This window comes from Trachypithecus francoisi, unplaced genomic scaffold (genome assembly GCF_009764315.1).
Source record: "Trachypithecus francoisi isolate TF-2019V2 unplaced genomic scaffold, Tfra_2.0 Lachesis_group5, whole genome shotgun sequence".
Classification (NCBI taxonomy): Eukaryota; Metazoa; Chordata; class Mammalia; order Primates; family Cercopithecidae; genus Trachypithecus; species Trachypithecus francoisi.
The window spans coordinates 33,738,149-33,755,517 of NW_022681470.1; the positions used below are offsets into that span (position 1 = coordinate 33,738,149).

A 17,369-nucleotide genomic window follows, 5' to 3' on the forward strand; every position below is an offset into this window, starting at 1 on the left:
CTGCACTCCAGCCTGGGTGACAGAGTGAGACTCCATCTCAAAAAAAAAAAAAAAAAAAAGGAATACACAAGGTAATTACTTTGTCCCACTCGTGTGTGTCTAGGGGAAAACAAGTCTCATTGAGAAATGGTAATTGGGGATCAGGCAAAAATACTCTCTTATTCAACACAGAGTACTTCCTGAGTCTCTGTATGTCACCCCTGCTGACAGTCCTGGTGAAAACAAATTTCCACTCATGTCAGTCTTGCAAAGCTCATCAGGCTCTGGGAGAGCTACATTGGAGTCTCTGTGGCTTCATGTGTCTCCAACAAAATCATCAGCTAAATTCTGCCAGTGGAATCCTCGTGGCTGGCAGCAGTGTGAAAAGGAAGAGAGGGACAGCTTGATTTTCAGATCCCAGCTGGAAGCCGCAGGGCTGCGAGTCAGAGGCATCATCCCTTGACTCGTAAATGGAGAAAAAGATGATATGGACGTCACTGGAATGGTATAAATATGGAAAGGCATAGTGACATTTTTACCCATTTGCTGTTCAGAATATACCCACCCTTTAGCTCTATTCCGCTCCATGCAGTTGCTCCATGTCATGTCTGTGTAAGGAGCAGTGACATGTGGGAACCAACTAAGTCATCATGCCCTCACTTACCCCTGGTTTGTCCCCCATTCATTCCGAATGCAAAGGTGCTTATGTACTGGATCCTTCATGTAGCCTTCGTAGCAGAGGCATTCCCCTTAGAAGCAGGGTAAGGAGGAAGAAAGAGAAACATGAAGGAATTGATTAACATGTCTGTGTTTGTAAAAATTAACATGAAATAGTCAGGGTAAACTCTTACTCTGATATTAGCATGAGTGACACAGTAAGTTCCGTTATGTCATATACTCCTGTCTCCACCACTCACATAAATGGATACTCCCACCAATCTCTCCATTCTCCAGTGTGTGATACTTTTCATAGAAGAGGAATCTAATATTTAGAAAGCACCTATTATATGTGTTCTGTAAGCACAAAGACCAAAAATCCTTTGAGGAAAGTGACTTTTTCATCTTTATTTTCTCAATGCCCAGTATACTACAAGGCACATACTAGATGCATAACAATGTTTAAAGACTGAATAAGTGAATTATTTCACCAAATATTTCTAGGAATCTTGGAAAGTAGGTATTATTGGCTATGTTATGCTAATGGGAAAAACAGGCTTGAGAAAATTGAAGGCTTGTAGACAGCTTGTAAGTGGCAGAGTTAATGTTTGAGCCTATGTCCGTCTGACTCCAACCTTTTTCTCCCACCAGGCCAGGCTGCTAGCTCATAGAACAACTACTATATGCACAGGAGGCCTCTTACAATGGTTTTAGAGCCTCTTATAATTATTTTCTCTAAATAATTATCCTCAGATAATTAATTATTTAAGTAAAAATAATTAATTATCTGGGAGTGGGTCACCAGAAGAATCATCTACAATTCCACTTTTGTTTAGGATATCACTATGTTTCATTATAATTTGTTATTCCATTAGTATACCAAGGGATCCATGAACCTTCTGGAATTTCATGCAAAACTGTACATGTGTGTATATGCATTTTTTTTGAGGCAGGGTCCCATAACATTCATCTGATTTAGCAAATCCAAGATCCCCAAAAGATTAAGAATCATTGCTCTATTCACTACTGATTTTGAAGAAAATTGTTGCTGTTTCATTATACTGATAATTCTTTATGCAATGACATGTAGCCCAAACTACTGAGGCCAGTTATACTACAACACTAGTTCCTACTATTTAAATGTCTGCTTGTTTAATTTATAACTTGTGAAAAAGCAAAGTGTGACTTTCTGAAATTTGTAAATAACAAAAGTGCCATGTCCTAGTGAAATGATGGGTATACCATTTCTTTATCTCTCCAGAAAGAAACACTTTAAGATGATATAAATAGAATAATAGCTTTGAGTGCTATTTTCTCTTTCTGAAGATAAAACCCAGTAAAAATGAAGTGAAGGGGCCTTACAGTTAAGGGGGAAGGTATTGGATAGGGCCTGAGCAAGAGCTTTTTTTAGCATCTTAGTTTAGCCATTCGTTTCAAGATTGACCTACAAGCGGCTGTCCATCAGAGTCTCACTACCAGGTCACACCATTTTTGTCCCCCATAGCTGTTCAGCTCAATGTGCTGAGAAGTAGAGTGAAAACTTCTTCATTAAAAAAAAAAAAAAAAAAAAAACCACAGGGAGTATTTGATCAGGACATTACCTCCTGCATGGTGAATTCTGACTTCCACATGGGCTGGATCCACAGTAGGTTCAAGTTTATTGGCTTCAGTGGTACTGAGCTATATCTAGAAATGGTCAGGGAGCTCTGAGCCAAAAATAGAAAAACACAGCTTGAAATTAGGTGGCTGATGAGGCCAGGCACGGTGGCTCACGCTTGTAATCCCAGCACTTTGCAAGGCCGAGATGGGTGGATCACAAGGTCAAGAGATCGAGACCATCCTGGCTAACACGGTGAAACCCCATCTCTACTGAAAATGAGACAAAAAAAAATTAGCCGGGAGTAGTGGCAGGTGCCTGTAGTCCCAGCTACTTGGGAGGCTGAAGCAGGAGTATGGCATGAACCTGGGAGGCGGAGCTTGCAATTAGCTGAGATCACGCCACTGCACTCCAGCCTGGGCGACAGATTGAGACTCTGTCTTGGGGGAGGAAAAAAAAGAAATTAGGTAGCTGATGATAAGGTTTGTGGATGAAGGCTATTTGTCTGATAAAAGGAAAGATAAAGAAGGCAATTACTGGGGAGGGCAAAAGAAGAGAGTACCAGGAGCCTGGCTTCGTTGAGAAGGCTTCACACCTTCTCAATTCCAAAGAAAGCATGGATGCTAGCCTATAAGCTACACAGGGCAGAAACAAGGAACGAGGTTGGTCTTCCCGCATATGAGTAGGTCTTTGACAAATACTGTGCAGTAGAAAATAAATTAATTAAAGGATGTGCCCTATATTTGCAGATATTTACACCCCACCCCCAAGATGCAGATAGGTAAGCCAATTAATAGGTCAAGGTCTCAAATATACTTTTCCTTTTGGGAAAGATACTCTCCTGGTTGTCTTTGTGTGGACATTAGCCATGCACATGATGTTTAGAAGCAGGAAGTAACCTTAGGAGTTTGTCAAAGCCATCACTCTGACTCTTAGAACGGTCTTGGCTAGCTGCCTTGCCTAGAATTAGGGATTGACAAAAATGGGAGTTCTCTTCCTCATTTGATACCTAGTTACCACAAAACATATAAAAATAAATGCAGTAACAGCTCAGAGTTCAAGCCGAGCCTTATTTTCCTGATGATGGCAACACCTACCATTTGTATAGCACATTTACCTTCTCAAATTGCCTTCGTAGTCATTATCTCCTTATGAGGCTTCCGTCACTCATTACAATGTGGGGGCATACTGCCGACAACCAATAAAGCTTTCCTCCACATAATGTCAGACACAGTCCAAAGTCCAAAAAACAGAGAAATTTTCAAACACATCATGCTAGATTTTGAGGATCTCCAAAATTTGCCTCTCACAGGATCCTCATTTCTGGAACCCACCAAGTGTCCCTCGTCTGTATTCCTCCACAAAACCAGTTTGGCCATCTCCAACGAAAGGATTTCAGACTTGATGGGGGAAGTTGCTATGGCAACCAACTGCTAAATCTTAACTTTAAGAGGGGTTTCGTGAAAGCACAGGCTCCGACTGTTAGCTGTGAATTTTAAAGACCCCACAAGGGTGTTGGATGCCCTCATAAGCTAGAAGTGTTACAGTCTCCGCATCTGCTGTGACAGATGGCGGGAATGCATGAGGCGCCGACTCCATGGTGGTGTACATAGGACTCCAACGGAGAGACGTGTCATGGTACGGAGGAGAGCCCAGCCAGATAGAGTGTGCCCTGCAGGAGCACTCAGGCAACCACACTGCCAAAGAGAAGAGGCCCTGAAAGGTGGTCGTGCAGGGTCTGGAGACAGCTGCACTTGATCTGTGCTTGGTACCCTGACAATACACGCCTGGAGGTACCTTGGATGATGGACAGTGCCTTTGGGCACTTCCCATTCTACAGCTGAAGGACTGAGGCACAAATCTCATTTAAAGATTAAGGAAAAACCTTGATGCTAGGGGTCCTCAGACATGGCTGGACTCACCATAAATTCTCCATGAGGAAAAAGCAGATCAAGGCCAAATGCCCTCAGCCACTTCTATGCTTCATGTAGGGGTTGACTTTTATGAAATGAAATTGGGTGTGCTCCTTCTAAAAAGGGAAATATTTGTAAGATATCTGACTTGGGTAGTATCTCATTGTTTGGTCTCCCTTCCCAGTGGAGACATCAGAAAAGAGGCAAGTCCAGGGTCAAAGAGCCCCAAGCAACTCTGGGAAGGGAGTCAGAGGGAAGTGTGCCAAAAGAACATCCTAAAGGAATGTGCTTTAATGGGGTCACAGAACGGAGTGTAGAATGCGTGGGCAATCCAGGCATCAGGAACAAAATTGAGACTGAGCTACCCTGGCAAATTAGGTAAAAAGCAAACCAACCAACCAACCAACAACCAACAAAAACAGGGAAGGTTAGAGAGAGAGGCAGTGGTTCAGAGCAAGCAAAGAAGAGGGCAGCTGGTTTGAGTCTGGGAAGGGGGCCGGATGCCCCTCAACAGGTTTACACATTTCCACATGGTTGGGTCTGGCCTATGGAAAGACCTGGGACAGAAGAGATTTCAGTGAACATCTTGGATAAAGATTAAAACTTAATTTAGCTGGGAAGCCTATGCTCCTTGCAGAACCATAAAAGCTATGTATCTTGAAAAGGGCAATGAGGGTCTGTGGCCAGGACTGATGCGGGCTGTGAAATAAAGCAGGTGTGTGAAGCCTCCAGGGCTGTCCATATGGCAGAACCAAGGCCAGGGAGAGGGGAAAGAGAAAGGCCACTGGAACCAGGTAGTCTGTGTCTCCATCAAAAAAAAAAAAACAAAACCAAAACAATCAAACAAACATACAACCATAACAAAAAACCCTTGCAAAGTGCAGGGAAAGTCAACCTCTGGCTGCATCCGGGGAGCATCAAGCCATGCAGCCCTAGTGCTTTGCTGTTAGCCCCACTTAACCAGAGGCACACCTGGGGTTACAAACCTGGGGACATGTGGGAGAGAATGTCAGAGTGCAGTTGGCAAAGGGGGCTAATGGCAAAGCATCAGGGGGCTGGGGCTCTGCTGCAGTCACACAGAAGTGAAACAATTCTAAACCTTCTGCCTTAGTTCCTTTCCTGCAGCTTGAGCAGTGGGAACAGGTTTGAATAATGGTCAGGAGTGTGAGTTCTGAGTCAGGCAGCCTGAGTTTGAAGTCCAGCTAGGTCATTAAACTAGGTAAGTGATCTTAGGCGGATAAGTCAACAACTCTGTGAAATGGGGATAAGAGTACCATCTACTTCATGGTGTTACAGTGAAGCTCCAATTACATAAGCGAAGTAAAACACAATGCTTGACACATAGTGAGCTCTCAAACATCACCTATCCTTATTTTTACCGAAAACCATTTTTTTCTAGGCATTTCCCACCAGTCTCCGCTGACCTGGAAGGGCACACAGTAGGCTTTCTGAAATTGTCAATGCAATGAACCTAACTCACATGCATGCTGAATTACCAGACAGCTAAATGATAGGAACATAAATTGTCATAGAATGAGAACGGTTAGAAGAGGTCACAGTGGTCAGCAGAAGATTGGGAATGGCGGACATACCTTGGGGTACCAGCCTACCATTTCTCAAGTGCATGCAAGTTCAAATTGGAAAGACTTTGGGCACTTGATGATCTTAAGAGCATTTGCTAGTCCTTAGTATATCCCATGCATTGGGCTGAGTGCTCTAGGTACATTACATCCCTCCCAGGTAGCATGTTGCTAGAATAGAAATACAGAGGGAGGCTGGAATGAAAAACAGATCAGCAAGTTTTCTCCAGCTCCAGTTCTTCCATAGATTCCTGATACATCTTTAAAAGGTCTATAAATTGCACAAGGAAGATATAAAGAGGGAGCAAAACAATGCTTTTTCTGTCTTTATCTTTTCTTTTTATTCTATTTATTTATTTCTTTGAGACAGGGTCTCATTCTGTCACGCTGGCTGAAGTACAACAGTCCAATCTCGGCTCACTGCAGCCTCGACCTCCCAGACTGATGCAATCCTTTTGCCTCAGCCTCCCGAGTAGCTAGAACTACAGGTGTTGCACCACCCACCATGCCTGTTTAATTTTTTGTATTTTTATTAGAGACGGGGTGTACGTCATGCTGTCCAGGCTGATCTCGAATTCCTGGGATCAAGCAATCTGCCTCCCTCAGCCTCCCAAAGTGCTGGGATTATAGGTGTGAGCCGCTGCGCCCAGCCTGTCTTTGTCTTTTCTCTCCTTCCTTAGTGTATAAGTTTTCTATTGCTACAGTAAAAGCATACCACAAACAAAGTAGTTTAAAACAACATAAATTTATTATCTTACCAGAATTTTAACATGAGTTTCACTTGGCTCAAATCAAGGCGTCTATAGAGCTATATGGTCTTCTGGAGTCACCCGGGAGAATATATTTTCTGTGTTCTTGCCTTTTCCAGTTTCTAGAGGCTGCTGACATTCCTTGGCTCATGCTTCCTTCCTCCATTCTCAAAGTCTGTAATGGCTCTTGAGTCCTCACATCGCACCACTCTGACCTCCTCTTCTACCTCCCTATTTCACTTTTAAGAATGCTTGTGATTACACTGTGACCACTCAGATAATCTTCCCCCAAAATCTCCGTTTTAAAGCTAGTTGGTTAGTAACCTCCATTCCATATGCATCACTAATTCTCCTTTGCCATGTAACATGACACATTCGCAGGTCCTGGAGATGAGGATGTGGACAATTTTGGGAGTGCATTATTTGTCTCTCACGCCTGGTGTTCTGGAGCATGGTGCAGGTGACAGGTAAACAGAGACTCCCTCGGGGATGCTTTTAGGAAGGATGCCTGAGGAGAGCTCCAGGCACCAGGAGGCTGCTCCTTTGCAGTGACTGAGCATCTGTGTTTGTGTGTTTGTGTGTGTATGTGTGTGTGTGTGTGTGTGTGTGTGTGTAAAAGTACACAAGTGCACTGCACAGCTCCATGCATCCATATGGGCAGACCCCTCAGTATGGCTGGGAAAGCACATGTCCCAACACTATGACATTTCCAAGTAAGCTAGCTAGAGGATTTCAAAAATAACGTCGACTTGACTTGAAGCCAATTCCCACACTCAGCTCTTGGGAGAAAGGCTCTGGGATGGAGTGTGGGAGGCGATAAAGTTTCTTACTGATGAGCGTGTGGGATGACCACATCACCAATGCTTTCCAATTCCAGCATTCATGAAAAGGAGAGTCTTTGCAGTATTGTTTCTCAGCTGCTACCCAAAATGAAGATGCTGTACCTTAGTTTTGTCTTGGGGTTTGGGATCTTATTTTTAGTCTTCCTCTATGTCTTTCCAATTGGAAATTCATTCATTGTTACAGACACTGAGAAGCCATTAGCAGGGGAGGGGCTTCCCAAAGTCATTTTCAGCAAGGATTAGAAATGAGACATCTGGAAGGGACTGAAGAGTTGATGGGAGGGCTTTGCTGTAGACAAGCAGCTTCCTGGCGCACAGAACAGTAATGCTTAGTAATGGTTGTTTAAATAGTTTTGAATGACAAATATGTTGGATCTGACATGTCTGGGGAAATTAAGCAACCCTTTATAAGCCCACCTTTGCAGATTTCATGATAAATAAAACACAGACTCTGCTTTAAGTAGCTATGGGACTTTGGGCAAATCATGTAACTTCTTAAAGAATTCAAATGTGAATGTAAAGCATAGAGGCAGTTTATCATTGAGATCCCTCCAATAATAAAGCACCAATCTCTTGTTTTCACATGTAACTGAAGGTGCTTCCTTTTCTTTAAAATCCAAGTAGGAGCATCGAAAGTTCCTCTGGGGATCAAGCTTCTCTCAGAAGTGAGTGTAACAACTGAGATTGTCCCAAATCCTTCCAATCCAAGCCAGCTGGAGAACTAGGGTACCAGAGACTAGCTCAGTTACATGGAGAACCCCCACCTCTGAGATTAGCTCTTTTCAATTTCTCCCAAGCACACTAACTTTGGGCATGGTACACAGCCCATCTGTTTGGTTTGGTGTTTGCCTGACAGCGTGGGAGGAGCAGCAAGTAAGCACAGTCTTAGACTTCAGATGTTTAAAATGTTGTACTTTCTCCTCCATATGGGAGCCTAGAATCTCTGTGATGGGCCCACATAAAACTAACACCTAAGATGGTGAATTTTAGATGTTTCAGTTACCTGCTACTCTCCCAGAGGGATCCAGTCATAGACTATAACAGAAGTAAGGGCTAGATATCTTAGACTCATCCTCTATTAAGAGCTCTCCACCTCAGCACCTGAAGAAGATGCGAGTGTGGTGGGCTGGGGTAGAGGGGGTTGGCGGGGAGTGGCTGCACATGATGTACAAAAAGCTCCAGGATTTGGGCCCCAACTCCAGCAACATTTTGCTTGGGATTCTTAGATATCACTTTAACGCTTTCTGTTGCTCTAAGGGATCATACTACTTTGGGAAGAATCTATTTGTGGTACTCAATTTACCAAAACCAAGTCTTCGTAGAGACTACTGTAAGTGAATGTCTTCTACAGTGAAAGTGCAAAGCAGCCTGAAATAAGAGATCCATGCTCCTGGCTGTATTGGAACCCAAGAAGCAATGGGAGAGCTTTAATTCATGCCACACCAGAATTTGAACCCTCCCTCAGGGAAACCCCAGCTCCATTTGATAGTATAACAGACTTGAAGACATTCCTACTCTTTGACCCAGTACTCTCTCACTAAGATTCTTCTGAAGAAAATAACTTCAAATGTGTCTAGCATTTATGTGTAAAGATGTTCATTTTAATAGTATTTATAAACATTAAAAATTTAAAGCATCCTAAATGTCAAATAATAGGGACTGTTTAAATGAGCTATGATATAGACATGCAATGGAATACCACATGGCCATTAAAATTACGTGTTCGAGGATTATTTAACGATTCTGGAAAAGTTATGATGGAATGTTAAGTGGAAAAAGCAGGAAAACTCTACTAGACTTAGTATGCTTCTAGGAAGCCCCTAAAAATCATGCATAGAAAAGAGATCAGAAAGGAGGACATTAAAATTTTAAAAGTGACTTATCCAGGAGATAGAAATATAGATGATTATCATTTTCTTCTATACACTTTTCTAATTTTTAAAAAGTTTTCTATAATAAACATGCATTAATTTTATCATCATAAAATGTCTAACCCCACTAGTTAAATATCCCCTGGCTGTGTGACAAATGGGTTATGGAACTCATCCTAAAACGGAGTTTTCTGGCTTGGAACTACAGTTAGGATCCTTCCAAGTCTTCTGCCAGAAAATGACCACAGTTTTGGCCAATAAGTTCTGCGGCCCAACCACATGCTGGCAGTCCACATGGTCTAGGCTCAAGATGGCAGTGGGACAAGGGAGTTGGGAGGCATGGTCTGAATTTCAAGGGAGTGATTGCAAGAGGCATGATCTCTCTGACAGTTACCCGCTGCCCGGTGCTCCCGCCTACCAGTTTCGGGGTCACATTGGTGTTCACAGGGGTCCAGGAGCCGCCGGGCACAGAGGTCCATGGCCCAGGGTCCACTGGAGTTCTGCTGAGAGAAGAGAACCACTTGGGCAGGGTTCAGCCAGTCACTGGCATCCAGCTGGCTCCCCTCCAGCAAGATGAAGCGGCTCCCTGCAGGGTGAGAGAAAGGAAGCATGCCTATGTGTGCAACACAGCACACGTCCACAAGCCACTGAAGACAAGGAAATCCCAACCTGAGAATTAGTACCAATCAGAGATCCCAGCCCATCATTACTCCCAGAGCAAGGGATCAGCAGACAGAGCCTGGGCCATCACTTGGACCTCTGTGAGGCCAGACATTGAACTCTCCAGCCATAGAGTCCCCTGCTGCCTTGCTCCATTCTATCTTTCCAGGGTGTTCTTAAGGAACACAGGGACAGAAGAGCCCTGTGATGGCCATGGCATGGCTCCATCAGACCCAACCACAGGCACTGGCACTCCTCCAAGGAACAGGGGCTGCTGCCTGTCTTCACGTGCTATGAGAATTGCAGGCCCTCTAACACTGCGTGAAGTCTCCACCTCTTTGCAGCCTTACAGCAAGTCAGAGAACAGACATTAACAAGTCAATTAGGTGCTCTGGGCTTAAATGATTCAGGGACTCTCAGAACATATATTACTCCCTCATTATATTGGGGTCCCCCTGGATGAAAGCAAATTATTACTTCTGAGTTCTAGGCTTACAGCAAGTTACTGCAATTAGGAATTTCTCACCCAGGCATACCAAACTAAAGCATGGCTAATTCTGAAACATCTCTACTACTCCACTTAGCTTTTTCCTTCTCAAAGGCTAAGGGAGTCTTGGGGCCTCCTACCTCTAGCCGGTGGGCTGTGCATTTCTCTCAAAGACAGAGACATATTAAAAACGAACAAAAATGGGAGAGGGCATAGAGAAGAAGAGGTGATCACTTTAGTTTATTTTTTAAACCTGCTTTCTAAGTTCATCTATGGGCAATACAATTGTATCCTAATCCTTACTTATTTCAGTTTGGTTTTCCCTTGATAGAGTAATAGGTAACAGTGACTCTTGTCTTCTCTAGCCTTTGCCCAACTGGAAAACTTTCCTTTTTGGGGGGCAAGGTCACATCCTCAGAATAATGGGCTCACCATCAGCAATCAGGTGCTCAGGGACATGCAGGGTGATCTTGACAACGAGAGGGCAGTTGACGTGAGAGGAGCACACGAGGCCAATCACACAGCTGGTGATGCTGATCAGGGTCAAGGTGGTCTTATTCACAGGACTTCGGGGAGAACCCACTGAAAGTGAGACAAAAGCAAGATACACGGTGGTAAAAAGTTTGGCATTGAGAATCCAACTTGGGCTTTTTGCCACCCATCCTGGCAAACAGGGGAGACAGCCGGCAAAAGCAGCCCATGGAGGGAACTGTCTCTGGCTGCATGACCTCAGTGACTTTCTTCCTCACAGATACCATGCCATCAGTTGGAGTCAGAGGGGACTTGGCCAACTGGTGGCCCTCAAGGTCAATAATAGTCTGTTGACCATTTTCAGTCTTCCTGGGCCAAGTTCACAGGAGAAATCATAGAGGGGGCATTCTCTTCCCCTAGTTGCCTTACTGAGCTCCAGGCATTTGCCAAGGGTGGGAGGGATGCTTTAATCCCACACTGTACCTCCCATCGCTCTTCACAGAGGGCACTCTGCACAGAGCAGCTCCACCCCCATGGTGCACACTGCTGCTCCAGGAGGAACTTCCTGAGCTGGAAGAGCTTGTGCTTACTCTGTGGGCAAGAGTTCTACCAAGTGACTCTTACTCTGTGAGACCTGGAATGAGGAAAACGAGGAGCGTCTGCTCTGTATAAGCAGACAACGTTGTCACACCAGGATGCTCTCCACAGTCCTGGAATCATTGGAGGAAATAATCATTGCTGAGGATTAAGAAACACTCCCAGGGAGGTGGAAATAGGGATAGGGAGGGAAGTGTGTTTTGTTTCTTTATTTTTTTATGTACTACTGTTATTTTTTTTAATTTTTTGTTTCTTGGCTTTTTTTTTTTCCTGTTGGGGAGAAGATGAAATGCTGTTAAGCAGGGGAGCCGTATGCTTATGGAAGCAGAACAAATGTGGGAAAGTAAGAAAGCAAGACAACAAAATGTGTGGGTCTTTTGGAATTTTTTTCTCTTCTGTGTTAATACTTATTATTGATAGTAATAAAAGGCTTCCATTAAGGCAGACGTTGTGCTGAGTGTCTTACATACCTTATTTTATTTTTAATATTTGCTTTCCAACAATAAGCCTATGAGTCTGTATGGGAGCCACCCACTTTACAGATGAGGAAAATAGATCTGTAAGAGATGATGCTCCTTGTAGCAGTTAACACTCATCAACTGGTGATTGTGTGTCAGGCTCCAGTGCTCAGGGTTTGATGTGGCTCGTATCATTGACTAGTGTCCCCAGTCTTATGAGGCAGCTCCCCTGGAGCAATAGAGGGTTACAGAGGCTGGAGAGCATGCCTAGTCCCAGGAAACTACTAACATGTGGAGACAGATAAAAAATGAGATCCAGATGAGGTTTCAGGCTGCAGGAACAATGCACTACTCAGTCTTTGGGCCCACTGGTGCCTTTGGAACTGATGTTCTCAGGAACACAGGTAAGAGTTTTTGGTTTATGGATATACTTGTCCTTTGGGGAGCAGTTTCCTCTGGGTGCATGTGTTGGCAGTAGCTGGAAAGGAGAGACTTGAAGGCAGAAGATAGTCTCTGGGTCCTCTGTCCTTGAGAGATGGAAATATTCTGTTCATGTTACTATCCTTTCATAACAGAGTCTATTTTCCTATGCTTACAGGTTTCCAGCCCAGTCCAGGCCTCAGATGCAGATCCACCTTATCTCAAAACCTCACCACCTCCTCTCGCCACCTTCTCCCAAACCCCGCTCCTCCAACTACTTCCATTGCCCAGCCAATGGCACTGCCACCTATTTGTTTTCTCAAATTTAAAAACTCCATTATATCCAACTCTTTCCTCTTGCTTACAAGCCACACCCCCACCCTGCTCTCACCAATGCCATTAAATCTTTGTCTCTTTAGGGTATGTACCTAGCAGTGGGATTGCTGGATCATATGGTAGCTGTATGAGGGACTTCCAAACTGTTCTTCATAGTGGTTGTACCAGTTTACATTCCCACCAGCAGTGTACAAGGGTTTGCTTTTCTCTCCATCCTCACCAGTGTTTGTTATTGCCTGTCTTTTGGGTATAAACCATTTTAACCGGGGTTAGATGATACCTCATTGTAGTTTTGATTTGCGTTTCTCAAATTTCATGTCCAAAACTTATCTGGCCTCTGTTCTTTCCATCCCTCCCTACCCATATCATCTTATAGCTAAACCAAAGTAAAAGCCATCCATCTGTTCCCCTGCCTCAAGGTCACCCTGCTGTCACCTATTCTGCATGCTGTCCCTGGAAGGATGCTTCATGGAGCAGAGAAGACCAGGACATTGCTCTTTCATCAGGTCCAAGTCCCTTGGAATCAAGCTCATGTGCTTTCTGGCTTTTGCTGGTCTTCTAACATTATTTCCTAAGAAACGCACAAACCTGTACCCTAAGCTCTATTCTAGTAAATATTTTACTGCTCCCTGACAAGACCATCATAGTTTATGTCTCAGTGACTTTGCACAGATTATTTCCTCCTCCACAGAAGGCCATTTTGTCACCTTGTCAGCCTGGTATACACCTACTCTTCAAGTCTCAGCTCAAACAACATCTCCCTGTAAACACTTCCCTGAAACCTCCAAGAACAGATTCTCACTAATTCCTTGGTGTTCTAGCCCTCGGTGCGCCCTGCTGTTATAGCTCTTATCACATAGAATCATCACTGTTTACAGGCAATTGCCACTGCTCTCGTGTGATTGAAATGACTTGCTACTGATATTCCTGTCTCTATGGTCTTTCTGCATCATCAACCCATAATCCGGCATCTCTACCTGGTTTCAGAACCTCCAAAGGTTCCTTACACCCAACGGAGGCAACCAGAAACTCAGTCACATGGCATGTGCATGGTCCTTTGTTAGCCATTTTCCAGCCTCATCCTTACCATCTCGTGTGTGTACGTATTTATAACTCGATGACAGCTGCCATATTGAAAGACTTTTACTTCCTTTAAAACACCATGTTCTTTTGTCCCTTCTAGGCTTTTTATGTGCTATTTTCCTTTACTAAAATGCCCTTATCCTAGACTTCTCCTCTTTTGAGAAACCCGGTACAGTGTGTGTGTGTGTGTGTGTGTGTGTGTGTGTGTGTCCGGGTTTTAATTACTTTCTCCTTTTTCGCCTCCTATTGCTGCCAGGTAGGATTAACTGTCCTCTCTTCTGAGTACTCTCCTCACTTTATTTATATTATTAAATTAAGCCTTATCATTGTGCCATATTTTCATGTTTCTACCACCTATCACAAACCTGACCCACAGCAGGAGGGTTATAAAATGTTTTTGCTGGTCTGATGGATATATCCAATCCAATTCAACAAACACTTACAAGCATCTGTTATAGGAAAAATCCTTCACTAGGCACTTTGCAAAAATAAATTAGGCATTCCCCACCCCTAAGAAGCTTACAGTCTAGTTAATAGCATAAAAAGTTGATGCATTAGGAGAGCTTGGTATTTAAAAGAAACAGTTTCATACTGTCAAGAAACTCTTTCTAATTCATTACCATGGGTTTTTCTGAAACAAGACTTTACTAAAGCAGGACACTCCCTGCTTTGATCAGGCCTGGATTAGCTGGGCCTAGGTTGGGTATCCACTGTCCATAAATATATAATAAGTATCAAGGGAGATTGGGAGACCCTAATCCACATTATAGCCTCAGAGAAACTGGCCATTCAACATTAGAATACCCAGGGCCCCATTTATCTCTTGAGAAAAACGACGGAAAGAACTTTTATTATGCTGACAGCAGTTAAGCCTATAGCAACTGGAATTTACAATCAAAAAGGCTTCTTCTAATCTCTGGGAAGAACACCTGTTATGAAGGGAATTCAAGTGGAGGTATGAGAGAGTAAAACTCTATATATCTTTCAGGAGACACTGGTTGACTATCGGTTGAGGAAAATGTTATCAAATGTAGCACAAGGAGATGCCACTCAAATATCCTCTACTATATCTTACAGGGACTCTGCCTAAAATTCTTTAAGATGGGGCACTGTATAAATATGGGGCTGCATGATAGAGAGTTCTAACAGCAACAATAGAGATTTCATAGTGCTTTAGCAGTCTCCAAAAAGGCACATTTTAATATAATTTAATTCTGATAAAGCTCTGTGTTCTATGCACAAGGTATTGTTGACTCATTTGACATGTGAGAGAACTGAAGCTCAGAGAATTTGTTTTCTTATCCAGTATCACACAGCAAATAACTGGTAAAGCTGACTGGAGCTTGTGCCCCAAACTCCGCTGGAGTGGCAGTGATACCAGTGAAGAGAGAGGCAGTGGGAGCTGTGGCCGCAATAGCCACAGTTGAAGCCACTGATCATGACAGTGAAGTGGCACACGGTGGCTCTGTGGAAGGATAGCTCTGTCCACGTGGAGGAGAGTGGATTAGCCACCTTAACCCTGCCAGGGGGAAGGAAGGAACTTGGAGGCTCAGGGTCCTGTGATTCTACCAGGCAGGGGCTTAAAGGTCAAAGACAATTACACAGATTTTGAGGCCATAGATCATTCCTCAACTGCACTGCCCCAATCCTTACCTAGCTCAATCCCAAGGCCAATGTGGTAGAGGAAGCAGGGGTACATATAGTATCCATCTTTCCACATACAACACACTTTATTAACTTTAATTCATTTGTCTAAACAGCAAAATATGACTACTGAGTCTTCCAGAAGAAATTGAGAGTCATCTGACCAAGAAATAGCCTTTCAAACAACTTAGAAACTTGTTTGAGAGTGCCATTATCTGGGAGAGATGATTCTCTGAAATTTTCCACTCTAGGCTCTTCTTTCTTCCTTAGGAGGAAACACCAGTCATGGTCCAAAAATTCTTCTTGCGGAAACTGGTTTTGTTCCATAGAGCCCACAACCCAACCCAACACCTCTTCACCTTCATGTGCCTCCCTCACCCCCAGACTCTTTACCACCTTCTGCCACTTCTATCATTCCTACCTCTACTACGCCTCCTGCTCCTTGAAGGATCCGTGTAAAAGGTCAGCTGGGGGTCATTTTCTGCCTCTGTGCCAGAATCCCCTTCAGGGTTCAAGAAGGCGGAACCAGCTGTAATGAAAGCAGCATGGCCAAGAAAATGTTTTCAGTTCTGGTTTCATAATACCAAACCATTGGGTAAGTTCAATAGGAAAAATCAACAAAAATTAAAGTAAGTTGACTGATAATCTGGGAGAAGTAGCCAAGGGGGTTGGGGCTTCCTCATACCCCCTTTGGAGATTTGTTGAAGAAGTAGACCATTAGGACAGCAGTCACTGGAGCTCTACCCTGCCCAGCCCACTTCCCTCTGACTAGGGCCATTTTTGGCACCTGCCAGAGAGGACCTCCAGGGAGAGTGGGTGGAATAGGAAGAAAGGGGAATTTCCCTCATTACAGGTTATGATTCTGTTAATATGAGACTATCTAAGGAGTATAGGAAATTACATCTTTGTGTTTTTTCTGGCTCTAGAATTATATATATTTAATGCAAAAAAGACAGAAGAGAATAAAGGAAATACATAAAACTATGTAAAGGGAACAATTCTAATGCCCTCTAAATCCTTTAAATCAGAGATAAACTCTGCTAACATTTCATGTGTATACTCTCTGGCTTTTACTGACACAGAAACAAGTAAAGGTTTTTTAATCTCTCTTTAAAAATGGCATTATGCTGTATCTTCTACTTTATAACTTCATTTTTTCCATTTAATAGATGGGTGGTCAACTTTCCATATTAACAAATATAGATCTGTATTATTTCAAATGGCTGCATGTAAGTGCTGGACAGCAGACAGATGTGCCAGGTAGTTAACCAATTCCCTGTTGATGGACATTTAAGCTATTTCCAATTTTTCGCTTGTTTAAACAATGCTGTGATGAACGGCCTTTTACACACTTCTTTGCGCACTTGTCCAATTATTTCCTAAGAATAGACTCTTGTTGGTGAAATTACTTGGTCAAAAGGTTTGCACATTTACATTTTTTTTGGTAAGTAGCTTTTAACTGGCCTCCAGAAAGGCTGTGCTGGGGCATACCCCCTCTAGCCATGCATGAGAGAATGGGTAGAAGATATTAATGGCCCTGCCTCTACCAATATGAAGGAATCCACCCGCAAACCCTAGCATCAGACATGCATACCTCTCGCTTTGTTGTTGATCCGCTTTCTCTGGCTGCTAGAGGTGTGAGAGAGAAGGGTGGCTTGCTGGTGGTTGGAGTCCACAGGGCTAGTGGCGATAATGTTATCTTTATACTTGTTCATCAGTGACAGCTTGGCATTGTCACTTCCTGTATAAGGAAAAGATGAGGCAAAAACTTTAAGAGAAAAGATCAAAAGAAAGGAAGAAGGAAATCTGCATAAATCAAGAAGATAAGGTCTCACAGAATTGAAATAAGACACCAGCCAACTGAGAGACTGGCTGCAAGGAACTGAAATACTGCTTTTTGATTTCTGAGGGACTGCAAAGTTATGGGAGAAGCAGTGAAGTCAGGGAATTACAACTGAAAATCCAATTCAACTATTATTATATTATGTATTATAATAATTCTGTATTGATAAGGTCAACACTTGT

The 17,369-nt window shown here is 43.3% G+C and overlaps 1 protein-coding gene across 1 annotated transcript in view; it reads right to left on the minus strand.

Moving 5' to 3' along the window:
* The window catches only part of ASTN1 (astrotactin 1), a 316,609-nt gene that overhangs the window by 157,412 nt on the left and 141,828 nt on the right, over positions 1 to 17,369 (minus strand). Inside the window, exons 4-8 of the mRNA XM_033197106.1 lie at positions 16,939 to 17,085; positions 15,766 to 15,873; positions 10,768 to 10,917; positions 9,607 to 9,774; positions 644 to 728 (exon numbers count right to left, since the gene is read on the minus strand). Of these exons, the coding sequence (XP_033052997.1) occupies positions 644 to 728; positions 9,607 to 9,774; positions 10,768 to 10,917; positions 15,766 to 15,873; positions 16,939 to 17,085 (658 nt within the window). The remainder of the gene's footprint in view (positions 1 to 643; positions 729 to 9,606; positions 9,775 to 10,767; positions 10,918 to 15,765; positions 15,874 to 16,938; positions 17,086 to 17,369) is intronic.